Here is a 24,896-nt window from a genome sequence, read left to right on the forward strand (position 1 = left end):
CCAGCACTTGGGAGGCAGAGGCAGGTGGATTTCTGAGTTCGAGGCCAGCCTGGTCTGAGTTCCAGGATAGCTAGGGCTACACAGAGAAATCATGTCTCAAAAAAAAAACAAAAACAAAACAAAACAAAACAAAACAAAAAAAAAAAACAAAAAAAACCCAAGAATCTCAGGCTGATCCCTGTCCAACTTTGATCCTAGATAAAACATACTGGGCCATCCTGTCCCTACAGACACTACAGGTGTGGCTGCTGTGTCACATGTGTGTCAGTAGGTGGCAGAGAGGAGAGAGGCTACACCTTCATTTTGTGTTCTGACTCACGAAATCTGAATGGTTAATAGCCTAACATTCCCTGAAAAAAGTGAGCCTGAGGTGACCACCAGTCCAGTGCAGCACAGCCCCGAGATGACCCTGGCCCTGAGCCATAATGCGCCAATAGGCATAGCATTCCTGAAACAACCCCAGACACTCAGAGATCCCAGGTGCCACTTAGAGGAACAAGGAAGTGGTGAGAGATGAAAGAGAATGAGAAACAGTAGGGTGTGGGCACAGTGAAGAGAGGCAGAACTGGAGACCCAAGGGTAGTGAGGATCAGCCTATGTGAGTAGCCTGATGCCGTCTGAGACCATGGTGGGGTCCTGGCCTGTGCTGCCACTGAGGCCACATCTAGGTCTGTGGCTCTTTAGCAGCAGGGGTCTGTTACCACCAAAGTTGGACATCCCCGATCTGGGCTGTACCCCAAGGGTGAAGGGTGGGTACGAGAGGGGGGAAGATGAATGGGATTAGGGTACATGATGTGAAATTCACGAAAAACCAAAAAAAAAAAAAAAAAAAAAAAAAAAAAGCCAGGTCATCTCTGACTGCACCCACCACAGCTACCGTGTCTGCTTAACCACAGAAGCAGCACAGCAAGAGAACATGTGGGAGGAGGGGAAGTCAGTAACAAAGGAGAGAAGGGCCATTCTGGAAGGATGAAGGTGTGTGTGTGTGTGTGTGTGTGTGTGTGTGTGTGTGAGAGAGAGAGAGACAGAGACAGAGACAGAGAGACAGAGACAAAGAGAAAGACAGAGATCGCCAGCCCTGGGGGCAAGGCAGAAGAATGTACATCAGCCCAGGCCTGCCTCACCCCAGGCTGTATACCCCCTTAAGGTGTCAAGAGTCTGATTTCCAAATTGTATTATCATAGGGCATTCAGATGAGAATAGAGAGTAATAATCTATACCTAAAATGCTAAGAGCATAAGATGGACACAGTTCTATGTCCAAGTCTGGTTTTAAGCCCAAGGACGACTGGTGGTACCTTATCTACTGTGGCTACAAGACCAGACACAGCATATTCCACGGTCAGCCATTAGCACAAAACAGGTGTCCTTACTCACCACAGGTGACCAGTTCTCAGCTTCTCTTGTGTGTTCACTTATGTAGCTCAGGCTGGCCTCTAACTCCCATCCTCCTGCCTCAGCATCCCAAGCCTGCATATTTCTGTGCTTAGCTTCTTTTCAGTCTCTTAATCCTCATACCCCCACTGCACAGCAGTGCCAAGAACTGCATGGCTCCTGAGACCAGCCACTTACCAAAGTGAGGAGGACAGAGGGGTTCCGTGAGGTCAGGACATTGGCAATCTGAAAATCAAAAGGGAAACCCACTTTAGAGCAGTGTTCCAGTTTGAATCTGAAATGTCTCACACAGACTGGTGTGTGAAGTGGCCAGGTTGTGGACTATTTTGAAGGCTGCAAATCCTTTAGGAGGTAGGGTCTGGCAGCCCCTGATCGCTGCCGTGCTCGCTCTCAGTCTGCTGTGACGGGAGCTCTTGTGCTCCACCACAAGCTCCTGCCGTCACCAGCTGCACCCAGTGTGGACCGAAGCTTTTCCTTTCGCAAGTTCTGTCAGGTGTCAGTCACAGCATCAAGTGACTAGTCGGACGGAGAAGTGGAATGGAGATGATACACAATCATGACCTGAAGATTACAGTGCTCATCTCGGGAGCAGGTCCTCAAGACAGGAGAAACCACTGCCACGCTGCCCTTAAGATGAAGAAATCGAGGCTCATAGAGGTGGAAAGACTCCAGAAAGCCCTGCAGCCATCAAGACAGTACAGAGGGTATAAACCCAGCACCTACCTCACCATGTAGCCTGCCTCCAGGTACCACAAAGACCCCTGGCTCCTAAGAGCCAGACCTGCCCACTCCCCAAGGCCAGCACCTGCATGATGGTTTCCTGCTCTTCCTGAAAGATCTGGGCCTATCAGACACAAACCCCAATAGCTGCCCATCCTCAGAGTAGATGACTCCCCCCGTCCCTCCCCACTGATCTTCTAGGCTAAACTGAAGGAAGTTAGCTCTCCTCAACTCCACTCGCTGGCTTCCGCCCTGGCCTCCTTGGTCCCCTGCCCTTACGAGCTGAATGCTACCTCTCCAGTACCTTCTGTGAGCACACATAGGCTCACCTGCCCACACCTGTGCTCACTATCACCTATGGCTGGATCATTTCCACCATCTTGACTAGTCCATCACATCCTACTTGGGTCTGAACCCCAGCCCAGCCTTGCAAGCAAATTCAGTCACTCCCTTCTCTACCGGCCCCCAGCCAGCCGTCATCCATGCTCTAACAAAGCAGCAGTCATACACCAGCTGGGAAACCTGCAGTTTTACCCAGAGTACTGACCACCTTGCTGGAGGCAACCTGGTCCTCCGATGACTGTCCGTCACAGCCCTCTCCCCCACCCTAAGCTCTCTGATACCCTCAACACAGAAGAGGAGGATGGGCTGTTCCAACAAGCTAGCTGAGCTATTGCTGAGACACTCCACACCGTACACATTTAAGGTAGATATTTTGATAGGTTTTGACATAGCATATACACACTTTTCAATACTAGAAGGTTTCTGGAGAAAAGTTGGGACATACTGAAAGCCATGAAAGAGAAAATGCACCTGCCATCCCATCCCCCGAGACAGTTCGGCTCTTTGCACAGAAACAGAGAACTGTAATGACATTTGGATCATATGAAATTACATGCTTCGCTTATTTCCTGTCATTAAATATTCTTCAAACACGTAATTTTTAGCAGTCACAACTGCTGGGGATGGTAAACGTTCAATAAGTCTTTGATTACGGCCCGTGTCAGTCATCTTACACACATCACCTTCCTTCAACCACCCATAAAGGCTCTGCTACGAACGTCCAGGGCTCACAGATGAAATGGTTTGTGTGAGGGTTACAGAACCTCCCTAAATGCACAGTGAAGGAACAGCAAAGCCAGGACGGAAGGGGCAGCACAAGGATTCAGAGTTCTGATTGCTCTTCTGGGAGATCCAAGTTGGTCTCTAAAACCCATATCAGTTGCCTTACCTATAATTCCAGCTTCCGGGGAATCAACACCCACTTATGGTCTCCACGAGCATGCAAACACACACACACACACACACACACACACACACACACACACGTACACACACACATATGCACACACGCCTTTAAAAAGAAATAACAAAGCTCAGTTCTAATGTGTGGTTATAGAAAAGTCTTAATGGAATATGCATAATTTACTTGGTCCTTCCCGCTGCTAGACATGTAAATTATTTCTAATGATGAATTATTATAAATGATGCTGTGTGAGCATCCTGGTATAGTTTTTATATATTTACATATTAAGGGTTTATTTCCTGATACAGTGTGGTGCCTCACATCTATAATTCCAGCATTTGGGAAGCTGAGGCAGGAGAATTGTGAGTTTAAGGTCAGTTTGGAACACACAGTGAGACCCTATTTCCTAAGGGGGAAAAAAAGTTTACTTTATAAAAGAAAATGAAATGAGCAGGCACACTGTGTGCCTATTTTCCTAGAACCTGGAAGGTAGAGGTGGGAGGACCATAAGCTCAGGGCCAGCACAGAGTCCCCAGGACCCTTCCTTAAAAGGAAGGTAAGAACAAAGGGGAAGATGGGTAATAATAAGACGGAAAAAAATTAAAACTCAAGTGACCTAGTTGAATACAGGGTCAAAGGCCAGTATTCCAGGCCAGCCATGGTCTAGCCAACTGGGCTGAGGCGCCAGCTCCCCGGGAGCTACCTCTCTCCTCCCCTCACTCAGTACCTGGAGAATGACTGAGCCCCTCTGTGTTTCACAAATGAAGTCATGTGGAGTCCCTTCCTCCCGCCTGCCCCTCCTGGAGGGGAGAGAGGCTCATTAAAACCAACAGAGCAGAGTGTGTCAGGCCCTGGGTGTGTTGTTTCGTTGACATGAAGGGTCTACATTCATCAGCACACACCGATGCCGTCAATTACAGCGGCAGAATCAGAGAGCGAGGAGGCACTTGGGGATTGTATCTGCTATTGTCCTTGGGAGAGAGGAGCTGGATAACAAATGTGCAGGCTGATGGGTTTTCTCTCCACAATGACTCTCTGGACATGCTGGTTAGGAATAATGGAGGAGAAGGGCCCCTCGCTGTAAGCTTGACGCTCAGATGCATTGAGGCCAGATAGAGCCGGCTAGGCGTCGGTGAGTCCTGGCAGAGTAGCATCTTTTATTGATCACAGCTGCTTGAGTGGGCCCCGGTTACCTCTATGGCTGCAGAACCTCTCCCAGCCCAGCAGCTCCATCTGCCTTCCCCGTGGAGACCCATTAGTGCTACACTCATCAGCACACCGACTGGAGGCTGTGCCTCAAAAATTAAGGGAACAAGACTCGGTTTTGTGTTGTTGGCTCTGAATGTAGCCCTAGGACTAGACAGCACAGCTCTAACAACCCCAGGCCTTTCCAGGAGCGCGTGCCACGGGGGACCCATCTGCTCTCCCTAGTGGGGCTGTTAAATGTTCCTGTCTGGCTGCAGGTCATAGCCAGCATCCATCTCCCAGGCAGTCTTGACTAGGTGGACAGGCACCAAAAGAATTATCAGAGCCCTGTGAGCCCAGATCCTGCCCTGGGGACAATCCGGAAGCTGCCCAAGGGAACTTTACACGGGCTCCTAAGCAGGACTCTGACCAAGCCAGTGAGTCACTCTTAACAAAGGAATTAGGCACGCTTCAACTGTGTTGCTGAGAAAAGCCCATGTGGCCCCAGTGTGCAGGGATCTGCCCTACCAGCACTGAAACTCTTGAAAACAAGCCATTCATTACTCATGGCAGCTTCCCAAAACACCACCACACACCAGTGGCCTGAAATGCCCTTAAATTTTTGAATCTGTTTTTAAAATCAAAGTAGCACCAACAAAATGGCTGTCTGACACTTCTTGAACAATCAAGAGTATACATACAGCCCCTTCAGAGCAAGGCAGCAACCACGCTCCGTCCCATCACAGACCCCTCTTCCTGAAGCCCCCCACCCCCACCCCCGCCGCCTCCGCCCCCAGGCTAAGAAGCAGGCAGCATCTATCCCTGGGCAGCTGTGGCTGTTTCTCTTACATTCTGCCTGCCTAACTGACCCTGCAACCTTCAAACATCTGCCATAAAGCAAGTACAAAACTCATCCTCCACCCTGCCAGCTCCCAGTTAGTTAGACACTAGCTTCTACACCAAGTGTGCACTGCAATGTTGTGGAGCCCCCTCCCAGGGGTCCCCTGAATGACCCCTTCCCAGTAATTAAGCTCTGGCTCTTCTGTGAGGAGGAGGGGAACCAGGTCTGTCATCTCAAACAGCTGCATTGTTTGAGACAATGTCTCACGTAGCCCAGGCCTTTGAATGCATTAAACATGATCTTCATCTTCTGAGCCTCCTGCCTCCACCTCCCACAGGCTAGGATTACAGGTGTACACCACTATGCTTCCTTAACTTGGTTCTGGGCATTGAACTCAGGCTTCCTGCATGCCGTCCTCTGATATGTGCATTTTATATAAACATACATACATGCATCTTACATACATATGCATATAAGACATCAAGGGATCAGCTATGCCCTGGGCCACTCCCACTGTCCCTCAGAGCAAGCACGCACCTGCTGCTGGCTGTCCCGTTTAAAAAGATGGGCAGGGATGGCCAAGGCTAGACATGGCTGAGCACTATGGGCCTGGCCGGGGAATACCTGCCTAAGGAGCTTCCCGTCACTTTCCATGATGGACTAAGCCTGGGCCCTGGGTGCTGCCCACATCAGAAAAATGTTTCCAGGCCACGGGACTCAAAGCAGCAGTTTGCTCCTTTTGGTGGGATTCATTCCCAGCTTCAGGAAATCACAGGGACTCGGCAGCCTGGGTCACCTCTGCACAAGCAAGCCTCCTGTAAGTCAGCCTTTTACTTCTGTCAGGCAAGTGTAGAGCTGGAGGCAGCCTCTGGAACCTGGAAGCCTTCGAGTCAGCACAATACTGCCATACCCCAGCTGCAGGGCATGGATGAGGCCTTCTGCCTCTCAGTCTTGACCTCCTTATCTATAGATAGCGTTGGATCTGTGGGTCACTGTAGGACAGGGTGGGAGAGACTACAAGCAGCCAGCCCCAGAGTGAAGCACCTGTCCTGCCTGGGTGTGGTTCAGTGGCACCGCCTGGCACATCCAAGGCCCTCAGTTCTCAAAGAAATAAAAACATTGACCAGCAGTCATGCTGATCAGCAGATCTGATCAATGATGGTAATGATTATATTGCTCCTACAGAGTACTCCTGAACCCTATAAAGGCTCTGCCCTTTGACCTCTATTGATGCCTTCATTTAACATTCTGCCTTCAAGGATTAAGAGCAAGCTGGCCTGTCTACACCTTCACTAAGGACTTCCTGCCTGGATACTTCATCTTCCTCTACTGTCCTGCATCTGGAGGGCTCCTTCCTTTCCTAAGAAAACACAGTGTAAATGGGAGCTGAATTCTCCCCTCCCTCCTGTTACGACAATTCTTGAGGCTGCAGCCCAGAGAGGGATCTTACTCAGCAGTAGTGAAGCCCAGCCAAATGCAGGAATCTCACAATCCTGAAACAGAGCCTGTTCTAGTTCTCTCTCCAGGTGTGATGATGGGAAGGCCCAAACAAGCAATGACATCGAGATGCACTTTATAGGGTGTGAGGGTAGTGAAGATATACCTGCCAGAGGACAGAATCAGGACCAAAGTCAGGATGAAGGATAAACAGATCTCCCTAATGCTTAGAGATACAATGTAGCACATGGCCTCATTAGGAGCATGTAAACAAACATTCAGTTTCTCTTAAAAATTGGAAGGCATATGACATAAGGATCCATCAAAAGCTGCTTCTCAATATATGGGAAAAGGAATCCTATACACTACAAGTAGGACTTTAAATGAGTGCATCCAACATGGAAATCAGTCTGAAGGTCTTCACAAAATTATGTATGAGCCCACTACACCAGTCTTAGGTATATAACCAAGAGAAGCAAAATCAGCTTATTGCAGGGATCCTTGTATATTTACTGTAGTGCAATTCACACCAGTGACACACAATCGGCCTAGTGCCCATCAATAGACAAACGGAGATGAAGGTGTGGTGCATATACACAATGGGGTATTAATTGGCCACATAAGAAATGAGAGTGTGTCATCTCCAGCAGAGATCATCTGGCTAAGCCAGATTCAGAAAGACAAACATGGTGTTTCCTCTTGTTTACAGAATCTACAGTTGAAAGAAAAAAAGAGAAGTACAAGGGGAACTACGTGAGGAGACGAGGGTCAGTGTTGGGCAGGACAAACATGGACTTCCGATCACAGTGTACACACGGTGCACATATATAAACCTAACAAGCAGCTCATCCTGCTCCACAGTCTACATACACTATGGGGCTGGAGAGATGGCTCCATGGTTAAGTACACTTGCTGCTCTTTCAGAGGACCAGAATACAGTTCCTAGTACCCACACTGGGCAGCTCACAACTCCCTGTAATTCATAACTCCAGGAAATCTGATGCCCTCTTCTAGTCTCCATAGGTACTGCATGCACATGGACATATTCACACAGACATAGACACAAACTTATAAATCATCTTTTAAACACACACTAATAATGATTTTAAACCTTCAGAAAAAAATAATACACTGCCTATCTCCCCATGGTCCAACAGGGCAGCAGGTACAGAAGACATGGACTCAGGTACAGGTATGTGAGTGTTTGCTGTCTCTGAGGTCTTCCTGGGAACCTGACAGGGTTCTACTTTGCTTCCCTGACTTCATCCATGAATTCTGGCTGGCCCATACCCTGTGCTGCTAGGTGGATCCCAGGATCTAAACACCTCTGATACCCTGTACATCTCTGGGACCAGGATGGAGAATGCAGGAGAGACATGGCAAGGCAAACAATCAGGTTCTCAAGGTGGAGATGGGACAACAACAGGTGCAGAGCAGAAGCCAGCCAATGTTCACAAGCTATCCCGAGACCACCGGTGTGGGCCAGTGCAAGACCTTGATGGATGGGGATGATAAAGAGTGGTGGGGGAGGGGGGATGTAGCACTCCAGGGCTGCAGAACTCAAGGCAGGACCATGCTGCAGCTGTACAGAATGAGGCAGAAGCTGGTCTGCCCAAGGTCAGGGAGAGTTGTCTATCCCAGAGCCAATAGGCCAGGCACAAAACACTAAGCAGAGCCAGGCAAGCTCCTCACAGTGCAATGCATTTGGTTAGGGTCCCTCAAACCTGCTTCTTCACCTGGTGCTGTTACCCCAACATAGCTGTGTCCTGCCCAGAAGGACAGGTTTTTGCTTGATCTCCACTGGACAGATCTTATGACCACCTCTACCCTACAACCCCAGTCCTGGGCTTCAAAGTTCTTCTCTCCTGCCATGCCTCTTCTTCTTCATCAAGGTCTCTCCAAAGAAATTACTAATGTACACTCACAGCACAAGATTGTACTTCAAAATCAGGTATTCACGTGTGACCTCACAGGCCTCTGATCTTATTCTCTGTTCTCCTTTCTTGCCTCCCTCCTCCCCACCCTCCTCCCCTCCCACTTCCCAACCAGTGCCTCTGCTTTCAGCCGGCACACATGCAGACAGGCAGATGGGCAGGTTTATCTAGACGACATATGAGGGCAAACTCAGGGCATTTGGCTGCTTTCCAGTCACATGAAGATCCCCAGTGCCATCCATCCTCCTGAAAATGACTTCATGAATGACTAACAGTGCGCTGTGGACATAGAGCACATCTCTTTTCTACAGTCACCCACTGACAGGCATCTAAGCTGCTTCCAAAGCTTGGCAGCCCCAGCTCTTAGCATGTGTGTACTTTCAAGCTCTGTCTAGGGCAATGCAGCCATGGTGCCCTGTCCAGATAAACCAACCAGGGCCAGATTGGACGGCCAGTGGCAGATGCTGACTTCTATCCAGCTCTGACTTGGAGAGCTTTATCAAAAGAATGGGGTGGGATTAGAACATGGAGCTGTGACAGCATCCGGGGTGGAACAGAGTGGCAGCCTGTGTGCTAGGCAGTGAGCTGTGCTCCCATCTCTGCCTTAGCCACTGTCAGCAGTGGAAGTTGAAAGAGCTCCTTTTACCTGCCTGCACTGGTCAGGACTTCACAGCCTCGGGGCCACACTGACGCATTTACTCACACTGGCTGGGTGACCAAGTTGGAAAGTAGATTTAAGTCAAGGTACTCCCCAGTTCCTGTATACTCACTGGCCATTCACAACCTGGGGCTCTTCTTACAAATAGACCCCTCAACACCCGAAGGCCCAGGCCGAGCCCACTGGCAGTTTTGATTAGAGTGGTGTCCCGTTTGCAGGCAGGTTTCATAGGAACCTCAGGAGTCAGCTACGCACCTCATCCGTGTACTGGACATCATCCACAGCGTACTTCTCCTTGAAATACTCCTTGGAATGGATCCTGAAAAGAAAGCACAACGAAACCACAGTCAGGGCCTGCAATGCCCAAGCCTGGTCACCTCCCGTCTACCAAATCCAGGCCATGAAGCTCTGGTTCATCCCTGCCATAGTGTGAGGACCCAGCACCAAGCAGGAATACCCAGCAGTTGATGGTAAAGGGTGTCCTGCCGCTGAACCGTCTCTGCCGCCCTGGGACCTCTGATTCAGTCCACTGTGTCCCTGGCTGCCTGCAGAAGTCCCAGCTTCCACTCTTCCCCTACACATCGCCTTTGGGGGCATGGAATAAGTGACTTCCCAGCTGCACCTCTTTAAAGGAAGGTTAATACGAGAATACTTTAAAGAAGTCAATATCAGTGTTTCTCAGTGTGATGAGAAGAATTTAAGCTGAGTCATCAAACTTTAAAACAATTAGCCAAGGAGAAAGCAGGAGTAGATGAGGTGAGACAGCCCTCACCCAACTCTATGCTTTCCCTGGATTCAGCAGGCTGCAGCGCCACCCAGATGAATCAATGCTGTTGGGGGCAGTGGGCTCCCACATGGAAAAACAGTTACTACATGGAGGGGGTGATGTCACCAGTCAAGCGCCACATCCAGTGAAGTGCATATATGCCACCTGCACTACTGCAAACCTGATTGCATACCCACCCCTTCCCGTCCTACTGTTGTTTCACAGCACGTGCCCCATCCGACAGGTCTCAGTACAGCACAACAGGTGGTCTCTACATTTACCAGGGACGTAAGGGATGTGTGGGTGGCAGGCAGTACTCCTGGGAGTTCATCTGGGGATGAAACCAGGAGGCCCTCAGAGCTCCATGACCTATGTGCCACAGCACAGCACTGCTTGGGAACTAGGAGTCCATATATCAACCTCTTTCCACCTAAACAAGTAAAACTTGTTATCAGAGGTTCAGACTATAGGACCAGGGGACGGGGAGGGTAGTGGAACCAGCAATGTGTGTGTGTGTGTGTGTGTGTCACAGCCCAGGTAGAAAGCCCACTTCAGGCTGAGAAGCTCTGATCTCACGTGGTCTCATGGAATGCCCTCTTCTTTTCTTTCTTTTTTTCCTCTTCTTCGACCTCTGAAAAACTCACTGGGCATCAGCTCTTGCCATTAATTAAATTTGCACAATTCAGTCACATTAGCTTCTACCATGAGACAGGGCTCAAAAGATAACTGGCCACGATCTGACACCTCTTAGCAAAAGGCCTCAAGAGCTGAGGCAGGAGGTGTCACTTCAACTGGGTTGTGCGAGTCCCAGGTGCAGACTGGGAAAGCAAGGGATAGGGCCACCAGCAAAACAGCTGCTAGATTATCTTCATCACTCCCTCTCCAGCTGTGCCAGCTGTGCCAGCACAGCCCCGCCCTACCTCTGGCCCCAGTCACTTTGTCAAGAACAGTACTGACAGGCATGAAAAGCAAACTCCCTACAGATTCGGAAGCACAAAGATCTGACTCAGCCTCCACGGCTCTGCACAGGAGGTCAGGCCAGCCACTGAAGTGGGGGCCCTAACCTTTTCATATCCACCACTATAGAGCACCTGGAGCCTCTTAAGAAGGAAGCCACTAGGAAACATCTCCCTGTCCTTCTCTTCTGGAGTCTCACAAGTTAAGAGTCCATCAAAGACTTGCCAGACCGGAAGCCTGGTGAGGTCTCAAAGCGGTAAGCCCCAGGTTGAGAGCTTGATCCCATGGAGCCAGGGGAAGTGGCAGCAAAGAGGAGGTGATGGCAGTAAGCTGTGAACACTGGGTGTCCCTCCTGCGTGCTCACCTCAAACTCCCACATGGTGCTTACACAACGTACTTGTACATCGCTATGATGAAATGCCTTGCTGAGCAATCTAAGGAAGGAGCTATTTATTTCATGGGCTCTTGGTTCCAGAGGCTCAGTGTGGGGCTGCTTGGCTCCACTACTCCTCAGTGAATGGGGAGGCAGGGCAGTATGGTGTAGGGCATGCACAGCAAAGGCTGTTCCATTTGCAGTGGATGGACAGCTGACAGCAGAGACGGAGGGCCCTGAGACAAGATGGCACTCCGAGGACACACCCCAGTGACCTAGCTCCTCCAAAGTCTTCTTTCCTAAAGCACCATCCGGTAGGAAAACCAAGCATTTAATATATGACCTTATGGGGGACAACTGTCATTCAAACTGTCTATGGATGGCAAGGTGGAGCAAAGAGAGGCTGGACTCCAGAAGAGGCCCAACAGGAAGAAGTGAGCACAAGTACTGCCCCCCCCCCCCCGGTACCCCTTGTACTTGCTCTCCTTACAGAGGCAGATGCCACAGTCTAGGCTGAGTGCAAACTGGGTCTTCATGTCCCTCCCATGCGTTGTCTTGCCAGGAATAACCACCAACATATAAAACACAAAGAGCTATGGGCACTTTGTCTGCTACTCCGCACATTACATTCTTAGGACAGAGATAATTATGTTTGAGCAGTACCTGCTTTTTTCATGACTATGAGTTAATTACAGTAAAAATCATTTAGACGTTACCTGGAGGGACATATGTGCCAGGCTGCATAATCAAACCAGCCATGGAACACTTGGCAGCCACAACTTGGTGGAGCTGATGGGAAAGGGGGTGACATGTCTACTGGTGGGGAGGGTCACTGGGAATCGATGAATGCACTGAGGGGGTGCGGACAGGGCACAAAGTGGCTTCTTAGAGGATCTACACCTAGCTGACATGTGGCAAGGAGCAGGCACAGCTCGTGCCTGGCCCCATCACATGGGAGATCCCAATGAAAAGAACCAGACTGAAGGGACCAATCAGGAGAGGAGCTGAGCTCACTCGGATATGCATCCCAGTACACAGTGCAGTTCTGGCAGCAGAGAGAAGTTGCCTCCCTTAACAGGATACCCATCCTCTATAGGGGATTTGTGCTCTGCCAGCAGCTGGCTCCAAGCACAAGCCCAGAGTCACAGCAGGTGATGCTTGGTCACAGCACCATGGGCCCCAAAGCCCCACTGAGTCTTCGGGTGAGAAGGAGCCATTAAATTAATGCCACATGATGCAGACATGATGGAACCCTCCAGAAAATGGAATTTTAAAGGGCAGTTCTTAGTGGCTAGCTGACCACCTGCGTGTGGTTAATGAATAAGTAAAAAGGCCAAATGACAGCAACCATCATCTGTTTCCAGCGCCGGGCGCCTGCCTTCAGCTCCAAACAACGCCGCTGCCTTTTATTCCACTATTGGCACAACACGGTGCGTGCAGAGCAGAAGTCAGCAACCATGTCAAGATGTCATTAAGTTGTCAAAGAGGGAAGTAGCCCTCTGCAAATCAGAGCAGTGTCTGAGCCTGGAGACTGCTCCTGTGTGTGAGCTGGGGCAGTCACAGCGCAGCCTCTGAGATTATCCCGACACAGAGAAGCAGGCAGAGGAAGGTCACACTGCAAGGATCAGTGATTGAGACAAACCTGCCCATGTACCCATGAAAGCTAGGGGCTCTGGCTAGTCCCTAGGTGCTGGGAGTCGGGTGCGGGTGCTCAGGAGGAGTCCAAAAGAACCCATTAGCCCTCCTGAAAACTGCTTCCCTCAAAGAGCCCATCCTTCCTCCTGATTCCAGCCGGAGCCAGAGTACTGCCCCAGAGGGGTCAGGAAGCCCTCCCTCCTTGTGACAAGTGGGGACGGGGCAGTGCCATAAAAGAGACCGAGTCCCACACACCATATCTCACATCACAAACAGCCCACATAAAACCAATGTGATAACACACACCATGACGCCAGTGTTCAGGAAGCTGAGCTAGAAGGATCTTGAATTCAAGGTCATCCCAAGCTACACTGCAAGACCCTGTCTCAAACAACAAAAGCCACCCCATGTGCACTCTTCCACAAGACACATTCCTGGGTAACCTGGGGCCAGAGAGGTCCTAGATAGGCCAATCACCACCTCCCTGCAAACCTAGGCAAAGCACACTACCTGTGCCTTCAGTTTGGTCAGGGACAGGAAGGAATGTAGAGGATCCCCTATCCTTACTCTAAGCTGCTCACTTTCCATGTTTGTGAAGCTAGTTGGTGTGGTGTGTCACAGAGGAAACTTCCAGATGTCCAGGCCAGAGCCACTGTCAGCTAATCTTCTTTTGGATAGACTCCAAGCACATCAGGGACTCCCACCCTCCTGCTTCAGTAAGGGTGAGGCACAGGCCAGCCCTGGGCTTCCAGTCTCCTCCCCCAGCATCTACAACCCCGACGGCAAGGCTGTGCCCACAGAAGCTGAGGATCCTACAACGGACCTCGAGTTTCCTGAGTGACTTTGGATTGTAGAACCTGCCAGATGCATTTTCAAAAGCCATCAGATAGAGACTCCAAAGGAAGCTGAGGAGCTTAAGGTCAAATGTTCAGTCTGGTGGGTTTTGATTGCAAAGGCCAGGTAATCCCATCAGCCTTGCTCCCGGTGCCCTATTGATTACCGCAGCGTCTGGAAGCAGCCGTGTACATCAGATCTGGCTGCTTCCCAGCTCAAGCCCAGACAAATGGCCCCTTTGTCACCTGCCTGTTACAACCAGGCCTTCCCTCCCAAGCACTCAGTACAGAGAGACAGTGAGTCAGCCCAGAGCACAGAAAGGAAAGGTCTGCTGGGGAAACTGTCTCAGCCATGGTGTCAGTCTCCCTTGGGACCACAGCTGCTGGGCCTGGCCTGCATAGCACACTCAGCCTCATACACCAGGGGAAGCAATCCTGCAGGCATGAATCTACCCTCAAGGTTACTCGAGGCTCTGTTCTGCACCAGACAATGAGCTGCCTCAGCAAAGCAGGGCCAGACTAAAGGAGCGCTTTAATAGTCTCAGACTCAGCTATGGAGTTCCTGTATTCTTGAAGACTATATGTGCATGAGGAAGGCAGACTGCAAAGAGCTGATACCTGACCAATCAAGGTCCTGGGCTTTAAGCCCTTCAGTCAAGGGCAATTAATTCCCAGGCTGTAACTGTAGGATACATGGGGAGTTTACAAGGGTTCAGCAACTGGGGTAGAATCCTCCAATGTACCAGCTACAGATGCCTGCCGTCAACTCCCAGGCAACATCCCCTTTCTTGCTGGAGCCAAGTCTTCATAAGGAAATATCTAGGTGAACTGCTCAGTGGTAGAGTGTTTGCCTAGGTTATGCAGCCACGCACACACACACGCACACGCAAACGCACATGTGCTCGCGCATATGCACACATGTTCACACATGTAATTACCCACATAATTCTTTTGGTGGGGCATGGTAATCATCACCCGCAATCCCAGCACTTGGGGAGGAGACAGGTGGATATGAGTCTGAGGCCAGCCTAGGCTACATAGTGTCATTTTATCTCAAGATAAAGAGAGAGAGAGGGGTGCACACCAGGTGGGGCCAGCTGACCTGGGCCTGGACCTCCATTGTCCATCCCTACAGCTCAGCTCACCGTTCAAAGTATCTGCCAGCTTCTGTGCTGTCTCTCATCTCAGCAGGCTCAGTTTGAGTGAGGAGGTAGGGCCAAGGGGATGTTGAAAGAACAGTGTCTTAAGTAGGGTTTCTATTGCTGTGAAGAGACACCATGAGCACAGCAATTCTTAATAAAGGAAAGCATTTCACTGGGCTGGCTTACAGTTTCAGAGGTTTTTGTCCATTATCATCAGGGCAGGAAGCAAGTCAGCACGCAGGCAGACATGGTGCTGGATTGGCAGGCAGCAGGAAGAGAGTGGGGTAGTGGTTCTAGCTTGAACATCTGAGACCTCAAAGCCCATCCCCAGTGTCACTCGTCCTCCAACACAGCCATGCCTAATAGTGCCACTCCCTATGTGGCCTATGGAATCCATTTTTATTCAAACCACCACATTCCCCTCCCTGATCCCCATAGGCCATATCATAACACAGCCATATCATAATGCAAAATGCATTCAGTCCAACTTCAAAAGTCTGCATCCATAGTCTATCACGGGCTCCACACTGAATAAAGTCTAAACTTCAAAGACTATTCTGAGACTCGTGGCAATCTCCTAATTGTAACCCCCTGTAAAATCAAATGAAAAAGAAGATCACATACTCCCAACATGCAGTGGCACAGGATATGCATTACCATCCCAAAAGGGAGGGAAGGGGGCTTTAGTGGGGAAACACTGGACCAAAGCAAGACTGAAAACCAGCTGGGCAAACTCCAGACTCTGCATCTCCATGTCTGGCATCAAAACACCCTTCAGATCTCCAACTCCTTTCAGTTTTGTTGACTGAAACACACTTCTCTCTTAGGCTGGTTCCACACCCGTCTGCAGCTCTCCTTGGCAGGGATCCTATGACTGGTAACTCTTAATATCTTGGGGTCTCCAAAGCAATTTTGGCTTCAACTTCACAGCTTCATGCAATGGCCTCTCTGGGCCTCCATTCAGGGACACCCCTGCCACAGGCCTGACCTCAGAGACCTTCCTTTAGTCACAGAGGGAGATTCCATAACCCCTTTCTTCTATTCTTGACTCTAAAGCCAGAACTATGTGGCCGAAGCTGCCAAGTTCTTCAGCTCACTAGGTCTGGAAAGCAGCCCCCTCATTCAATTACACTTTCATTAGCTTTCTGTTTTCCTTGGTTTCCTTGACTGCCTAAGGGTGGCTGTCCTGAAACTCACTCTGTAGACCAGGCTGGCCTCAAACTCAGAGATCCCCCTGCCTCTGCCTCCAGGAGGCTGGGATTAAAGGCATTTACTACCAAGCTTTTCTTTAATTCCTTTTCACAGGCTGGAAGCTCAGCTGGGTGGGGTCTCGCTCTGAGGTCACTGCTCCCTTTATTCCACTTGGCACCAACCTCTCCTTTAATCTGCTTATACCTCGTGGTATCCCCTTTTCTCCACCATCTATACATTTTGAATTTCTCCTTGCTCAGTCTGTTCCTTTTCATTATAGATCTCCATGAGACTGGTCACTCATAACTACACAGCCCAGTCAACACTAAACTGTTTTGAAATGTCCTCTGCCAATCAGTCAGAAGTTTTTGGACAAGGGCAGAAAGCAGCCACATTCTTCACCAAAATATCACAAGAATGATCTCCAGGTCACGTATTAATAATATTCTCCTCTGAAACCCCTTGAGCCAGACCTCCACAGTTCAAATCACCCTCAGCACCACTGTCTTCCACACTCCTGCTAGGATGGTGCATTGAGCCCTGTTTAAAGTATCCAATCCCTTTTCTAGTCCAAAGTCCCAAAGTGTTCTATATTCCTCCAGGAAAAAGCATGGTCAGGCCTATCACAACAATACCCCAGTCTTGGGTACCAACTTCTGTCTTAGTTAGGGTTTCCATTGCTGTGAAGAGACACCATTACCACAGCAACTCTTATAAAGAAAATCATTTATTTCAGAGGTTTAGTCCATTATCATCATGACAGGAAGTCTGGTGGCATGCAGGCAGATGACAAGAAGAGAGTGAGACACTGGGCCTGGCTTGAGCATCTGAGACTTCAACGCCCCCACCCCCCACCACCACCAGTTACACACTTCCTCCAATAAGGTCACGCCTACTCCAACAAGGCCACAGTTCTACTTCCTAGAGCCTATGAGGCCCATTTTCATTCAGACCACCACAGACAGCCACAGTTCTGTTCACAAGGACAGCCTGGGGTGCAGGAGGTATTCTGGAAGCATCTTATGGAGATGGGACATACATTTCCTCAAGGCTGTTTCAGTTTTAGGTCTTATGGTTTTAATAAGAAGGGTCCCACAAAGACTTGTATGTTGAAGGCTTGCTCCCCTCTGAGGCAATGCTCAGGAGAGGCTTATTACAGTATTAACTTCATCAATAGAGTAACTACTGACAGACAATAGCTCAGTGGGCTTTTAGGAGGCGAGGCCTAACGAAAGTAAGGCACTGGGAGGTATATCCTTAAAATAGTATTTTAGAGTCCTTGTCCATCCATCTCTCTGACTGTCTGTCTGTCTTCCCCTACCCCTTCTTTGCTCCCACTACTATGTCAGATCCACAGTGATGAAGCCTACGAACCATGGAGTGAAACCTCTGTGAACTCATGAGCCAAAACAAACCATTCCTCTTTTGAGCTTGTTTCTCTCAGGTACTTTGTCACAGCAGTGAAAACCTGACTTATACACTACAGTTGAGTAATACCCAACCCTAAAACTGAGTGGAACAAAAAGCTAAACATTATTTATCCTTGCCGTGGTTTGAATCTGAGCTGTCCCCCAGAGGTTCATGTGATTGAACATCCAGTCTCCAGCTAGGTGCTATGCTGGAAGGTGGCAGAACTTTTATTAGCTGGGAACTGGGGACAAGCTGTGAGAGTTACAGCCTCACCACCTGTTTGGTCCCATTCTTTGCTTCCTGACTGCTGCCATGACGTGATGCCACACTCCCACTGACAGGCCCTGTTGTCAAGCCTTCCCTGCCATGATGAGCCATGCCTTCTGAGACACTAAACCAAGATACATCCCCCCCCACACACACCTTAGGGTGCTCCTGTCGGGAATTTTGTTGAAATGAGAAAGGTCATTAGTGTGTAGACTCTCAGGGTCAGGAAGCGAGACAGAGCCTAGGCAGCACTGCTGACCTCCATGACAGCATGACCTCGGCAGAAGCCTTGAGTCATCTAGAGGCTCATCCACACTGAGGGCTGGCGCTGCACCCGTGGAGGCTCTCCACACAGGAGAGTGTGGTTTCCTCATGGTAGGGCAGCTGCCTTCCAGGGGAAGAATGTTCCACTAGAGAGAACCACAGCAACATACTGTTCCTAACCAGGGTCAAGCAGGAGTGAAAGAGATGCCACCTGTCCAGCCAGACAGAAGATTACAAGCTCATTGCCAACCTGGGATGGCACAGTGACTTCCAGGTCAGCCATTTAGGAACAATCTTACTGCACTCTTAGCAACATCATCACCTCATGCTGGCCTCTCAAATGTAACCAACACACCAACACACCACTATAGTGCTACTGTGGATCCTAGGAAGGAATCTGAGCTAGACTCACTCACCAGTGCCCCATGCCATCATCTAGAGGCCACAACAGACCACAGGCAAGCCTTACTTGTAATCACAGCTCCCACAAGAACAGGCCTCCCCAGCACACTGAACCTGTTTCCTCTTTAAAGCAGAGAAGTGGTAAGGATCTGGCTGCAGATGGAATATAAGCTAGGGAGGGATCCGGCATGGCTTCTCCCCGGCAGCCCCGTGTACCACAAAGGCAGCTAAGCAAGACAAGTCTTCTCCCTACTCCATCATGGTCCCTCCCAAGAGGTAAGCTAAGAAAACTTCACAGGGAAACCAGAGCTTGCGTCTCTCCTGCTGCCAACTCTGTCTCAGCTGCATCTCCACAGCAAAGCGGATGGCCCAGAGCCAACCTGGGATGCTGCCAAGTGACCTAGAAGCAGAAATGATGCCGAACTGTGGAGTTGACCCCCAGGCCCCCGAGGCAGCAGAGAGTGAGATGCCAGGACCAGCAATGGATGCTGTGCAGTCTGCTTGGAGAAGGAGGGACAGCACATGAAGCAGACGGTATGGAGGACAGCTCTTTAGGGGCTCTGGCCCTCTGCAAAGAGCTCAGAGTCCCTGTGGCAGCCAGGTGCCATGTCACTCAAAACAGCCACAGACTCAGCAGCTCACCTGGTAATGAGCACGATGGGGCACCAGATAGCAAAAGCTGCAATTTACACATTAGCCTGGAATAATCACTCTCCAGGCAGAAATGACAGACTGGAAGACAAGATTCTCTGATCCCTGGTTCAAACATCCCTGGTTACAGTGTCTGCCTCAGTGCTATGAGCAGGCAGGAGCGTTGCCAGGTATCTTGGAGAACAGAAGTGGGCTGGTCTCTCCCAGGGAGCTTTCAGCCCGGCCTCTGGTCCCAAACCCCTCACATGGACAGCCCTAATCCTCTACCATCTCTCACAGAGAAGCCAGGGAAGGACAGTTCATCTGTGGCTAGAGGTAGGCATTCGTAACACCTCTAAATGTAAGCAACAAGCCTCAGAAAGGGGGCTCAGACGACACACACCTCCAGCAAGCCCATGCAGAGACCACTGCCTGGTCCAAAAGCCACAGGTATCTTTATTATTCAGGGAATCCGGGCTTTCCAGTAAACCATGCCTCCAACCTATAGGTTTGATCTGACCCCCTCCTCCCAGCTGAGGTTCAAGGCTCTGATTCAGAGCTTGCCAGCAAAGGCCCTTCCTCCTGTCCCCAGCCCATCCTCATCCCCAGCAGGCTTGGTGCCAAGGCAGGGACCACTCCTTACTTTCCCATCCAGGTGGCGTAGCTATCAGGAAGCCTGGGCACAAATAGGGTTGATTTTCCAGTGTCCACATCGATGACACCATAGCAGCCTGACTCGACGACACCGAAGGCCCAGTGAAAGAAGGACTCCTGTGGAGGGAGCAAGGGGCCTCATTACCCAATGACCAGAATGGAAGCATGAGGTACCGGAGGCAGGTGAGCAGAGACTAAGACCTCCCCTTCTAGACTTCTGATTCCCAGTCTAGCCGCCAGTTGAACACCCTGCCAGGCTGCTGTCTGTCAAGAGCAGACGGGGCCCCTCTGCCCCTGCTTTCCACCCTTTCTTAATTACATTTATCTATTCACTGTCTATGTCCAGGTGTGTGTGCCACAGCACTCATATGGGTGAGTAAGAGGATAACCTGAAAGAACTGGTTGCTTCCCTCTACCTTATGGGTCCTGCAGATAGAACTCAGGTTGTCAGGCTTCACAGCAAGCACTTTTATCCGTTGAGCCATTTCCCCAGCCAAACTCTTTTTTTTTTTTTTCACCATTCAGGTCTCCTGAGTGTCCCTACCTCATCCGCCTACAGGTCACCTCCCAGACCCATGGCAGCCAGAGGCCAACAGCACCAAGCACAAGCTCAATTCAGAAACCCACAGAAAATATCTTTACCCAAATGGAGATTCTGGGTCCCTCCCCTGCACCAGTCCCTGCTAGGTTCAGCAGTAAGCACTGAGCTGGTGGCACCAAGGTATGAAGTGGGGGAGGGGCTCCTCTCAGATGAACCCACAATGACATCAATCAGGGAGCCCACAGCTGAATTTAGAAAAGTGATGATTTTTTTAAGCTACAGATATATAAAGCTCTAGAAGCTTCAAGATTAGGCAGAAAAAGCCTGAGACCACCACGATACTCGGCAGCTGGGGACTGCAAGCCTGTGGCTATGAGGACAATGGGGCCATGAGGATCATAGCCCATTTGTGTCCTGCTGCAATAGATAGGTTCCAGCCTGAGGCCAGACCTTGCCTCTTCCTTTCCATACAACCTGCCCCTTCACATTCCTCTGTGCCCCCACCTCCCATTCTAAGTAAAGTTCTGGTCTCCATTCTAGGTCTGGAAGCTGAGAGAGAAAATAATCACAGCTGCGGAGTTGGACTTTGTGTGAGCATGCGTGCGTGCATTGATGGTTGTAGTGGACATTGAAGCTAGAGCCTACTATGTGCTTGGCATGGGCTCTACCACTAAGCCACACCTCTACCCCCTCACTGAGGGATTCTAGGCAGGTGCTCTACCACTGAGCCACGCCCCCAGCCCCTCACTGGGGAATTCTAGGCAGGGGCTCTACCACTGAGCCATACCCCCAGCCCCTCACTGAGGGATTCTAGGCAGGGGCTCTACCACTGAGACATATCCCCCACTGCTCACTGCTAGATTTTAGGCAGGGTCTCCAACACTAAACAACATTCTCAGTTATTTTGGTTTTTTTTGGGGGGGTGTTTTGTTTTGAGGTAGAGTGTCCCTAAGTTTCCCAGGCTGGCTTTGAACTAGTGATATAACTAATTAACCCTCTCAAGTACTAGGATTACAAGCCTTCACCAGGCCCAGCTAAAAGATAGGGTTCTAACTCTAGGTCTACCTCTTGGCAAGGTGGTTCCCCTAGACCTCAGTTTCCTCCTCTGTAAAGTGGGTATGATGACTCAATGAATGTAGGCCCAACTCTGGGTCACCCTGGCTTCCTAGGCGAGTGTTGCTACTCCTGAGGACTTTGTGTTGCAGTGATTCTCAGGTAAGTACATGAGGTCTCGGCTGCACACCATAGCTCCAGAACCTCAGTGAGTGAGCTTCTAATTCCCATACAGGGCTGTGGGGAGGGGATGAGTAAGGCCGAGTCACAGTGCCAAGTGTGAGCACTGACCGAACCAGATGAAGGCTGAGGTCTCTGAACAGGCAGGTCACACAACCCTCACATGCAGGTCAACTGCCAGCATCTGGTCTCAGGAACGCAACCCCTCCTCGGTAGCTTCTGCTGTCCCCCTAAACTGCAGCCAGTGGCCCAGACCACCCTCTGTTTTACCCACTCCTCTGCACACTGTCCTCTTGCTTGTCCAAATCCACCCTGGCTCACTCCAAACACCAACTCCTCCATGAAGCCTAGCCTGCCTGTGCCCACAAGGATATCTTTTTATACCCTGACATCTCTGCCCAACAGGTGAGGCTGGTGGTGCTGACCCCAGATGTGCATCCCTGCTCCCATGCTGCCTCTAGGGGCCCCTGGAACCAACCCCTGTCCAGCCCTGAGCCCCATGCCTGGCAGGCCTATGACGGCAAGGTGCGGCTCACCTGGCGGAAGATGATGGAGGTATCGGTGCAGTATCGTTGCATCTCTTCCCCGCCCTGCAACACGACAGTTGAGCCAGCCTGTACAGCTCCATTCTTCCTCAGCCTCTCACACAGGCGCTGCCTGTTCAGGGCGAATAGTGCCAGCGGCACCTTCAGGGTCTCATTCCCCAGGGAGAAGGAAGGGCTGCAGAGACATGAGCACAGGCCGGTTAGCGCCTCCCCACATGTGTCCATTACCTGTGGTCTGTGCCTGCAGAGGATTCTGGGCAACCTGTGGTAAGTCGGCCTACCCTCAACCTGTTGGGACCCAGAAACAGTCCTTCACGGAGCCAACCACTGAGCCAACCAAGGCTTGTCCATCATACTTCTCTACCCTCCTGCTTCTGAGTGCCTGGCTTAGCTGGGGATGAGGGGTGACTGTACCTGCTCAGCTGGTAGGCGGGCAAGGCTTATGTGGGAAAGCCTCTGCAGGGGAGACAGCACTTATATGCCACCCTCCAGGGCCTGCCATCTGCTTTGGATTTTCAAGAACAGGTGGGAAAGCTGAGCTCTGATCCAGTCAGTACTGGCCAACACCACGCATGCACTCACCATTCTGCCCCCTGTCACATCCGTTCCCAGCCTTACAGCCTGTACTGGTAGTTCCCGTGCCTAACCCCTCAGTATACACAAACAGTGCAGCCCCACAGCACCATGCCCCTGTGAGCAGCAACTGCAGAGTGCACCCTTCAAGGATAGCAAGGCTGCTGTTCTGGAGAGTCTACTGGAGCTTGGAAGGGCTAGGTCTGCCTTCACTAGGAGATGTGCATCCCTAGGTTTGTAAGATAGCTCATGCCCAGGTCTCATGCCACACCCACAGATTGTGCACAGCCCCCCACATACCCCCATACCCATTCACAGGTTGCTTCTGCAACACTGTGCCCACTGGGACACGTTCAACATTCAGACATATAATAACCTGACCTTAAAAAAAGGAAAATTACTTCCTCATCCCTCTCAGCAATCCATTTCTTCCTCCACTTTGCTGTTAATACTCTAAACAAAAACCAAGCCTCTGGCACTCCTGACAACATATGCTCCCTCCCCAGTTTATCCCAAGACCTACACATCGCTCCCCTAAGCAAAAACAGTACATCTGACCACAATGAGCCTATGCTCCTAAATCCATACTGGATCCTGATCTGGTTCTCACCAGGCCTTTCTGTAGCCATGACACTGGTACGCAATACTGCTGAACTCCACCTGATACGGCTCCTCCATCCTCTGTTTTCCCCATCATTTCCAGGCCAACCTGTATTGGAACCCTGGGACTAGGTCCATACTCTTCCTTCCACTGGGCGTAGCTGCGTGGATTCAATGCTTCAGCTTTAAATACCATCTGTTGTCATCACAGGCCAGTCATGTCCCCCTACATGCAGAGGCCCTGGCCCTCTGACATAGCAGCTAGCCTTGCCTCCTCCTGCCACTAGAGGGAGCTGTGCTCTGATGGTGCTCAAGCCATCCCTGCCTTCTCATCCCACCTCTGGCCCATCACCCTCACACACCTATCAGGGGACTAGCCCAAGTGGTCTAGATCCACCTCCATCACAACAACTTAAAAAAAAACTCTGCACTGCTTTCTTGGTCTGAGCTTCCCACCCTTCAGCAGCCTCCTCCTCTGTGCAAGGCACAGACTTAATTTGTGGCTGTCCAGGTAACATGTGACATGGTGAGACAAAGAACTGGTATCAATGTCTGGTAATGATACCCGGGAAGGAAGGTGTGCAGACCAAGCAAAGCAGCCAGAAGTCAGACAAGTGTGGGTATGCAACAGGGAACCCCTGAAGTGTCCAGTCAGGGGCAGTGGCAGAGTTGAAGAAGAGCAGGCTTAAGCCAGAGCTACTGCAGCAGAGTAGGCTCTGAACAAGGACCATCCATGGTGAGTCTCCTATCACATTGCAGGGGAGCCATGATCTTAGAGGCCTCATGACCCTCACACCTTACACATTCCTCCTCCATACCCTGGCCCCAACACCACCTTGTAAGCATTCCTAGACTCATTTCTGCCCGACCACCACCACTCAACCCACATAGCACTAGGCAGGACTCCCCACTTGCCGTCCAGATCCCACCCATCCACAGTGCTTTGAACCTATAGACTGTGAGTCTATAGCCTCTTCCCAGCCTCCGGATTCCAGGTAGGCTGAGCCTATGAGAGGTGGGGGTGGGGAAGGAGAAAAACTCGAGCACAGAGCTCCCTCAACTCCCTCCTTCCATGGAAGGCCATAAAACTAAATGGCCTGTGCCAGTCTCTCAGAGCAGAGCCACAACTTCCCCTCCTTCAGGTTCTTTTTACATTCCTGCAGATCTGTAAAAACCACCGTTGCAGCAAACACCTGGCACCAACCAGGACCCTAACTGAAACAGGCCCTCCAGGAGATAGACCTAGATCTGTCTGAGTCACTGTGTCCTGTGCCTAGCACAATGCCTGACACACAGCAAGTGCTTGGGGGGGGGGGGGGGACACATCAACTGTGACAACTGTGACATTGCAAGGTGCGATGACAGCTCCATTCATCAGCTGGGAGGCAGGAAGGGTGGAGGAGTGGGGAGCACCTCCATACGCTGGTGGTCTAGATACTCACTCCTACCCCCAGCACCTGCCCTT

At 50.6% G+C, this 24,896-nt stretch overlaps 1 protein-coding gene and 1 non-coding gene across 2 annotated transcripts in view; one reads left to right on the plus strand and one right to left on the minus strand.

The window, feature by feature from the left end:
* Positions 1–24,896, minus strand: part of Pepd (peptidase D) — a 133,432-nt gene that overhangs the window by 102,208 nt on the left and 6,328 nt on the right. The window contains exons 2-5 of the mRNA XM_021168233.2: positions 22,250–22,433; positions 19,929–20,056; positions 9,671–9,734; positions 1,572–1,619 (exon numbers count right to left, since the gene is read on the minus strand). Coding sequence (XP_021023892.1) covers positions 1,572–1,619; positions 9,671–9,734; positions 19,929–20,056; positions 22,250–22,433 — 424 coding nt within the window. The remainder of the gene's footprint in view (positions 1–1,571; positions 1,620–9,670; positions 9,735–19,928; positions 20,057–22,249; positions 22,434–24,896) is intronic.
* Positions 218–348, plus strand: LOC115031642 (small nucleolar RNA SNORA17). Its single transcript, XR_003837311.1, has one exon. It is a non-coding gene; the product is annotated as a small nucleolar RNA SNORA17 (small nucleolar RNA).

Source organism: Mus caroli, unplaced genomic scaffold, assembly GCF_978045245.1.
Source record: "Mus caroli unplaced genomic scaffold, Mus_caroli_1 scaffold_8, whole genome shotgun sequence".
Lineage (NCBI taxonomy): Eukaryota > Metazoa > Chordata > Mammalia > Rodentia > Muridae > Mus > Mus caroli.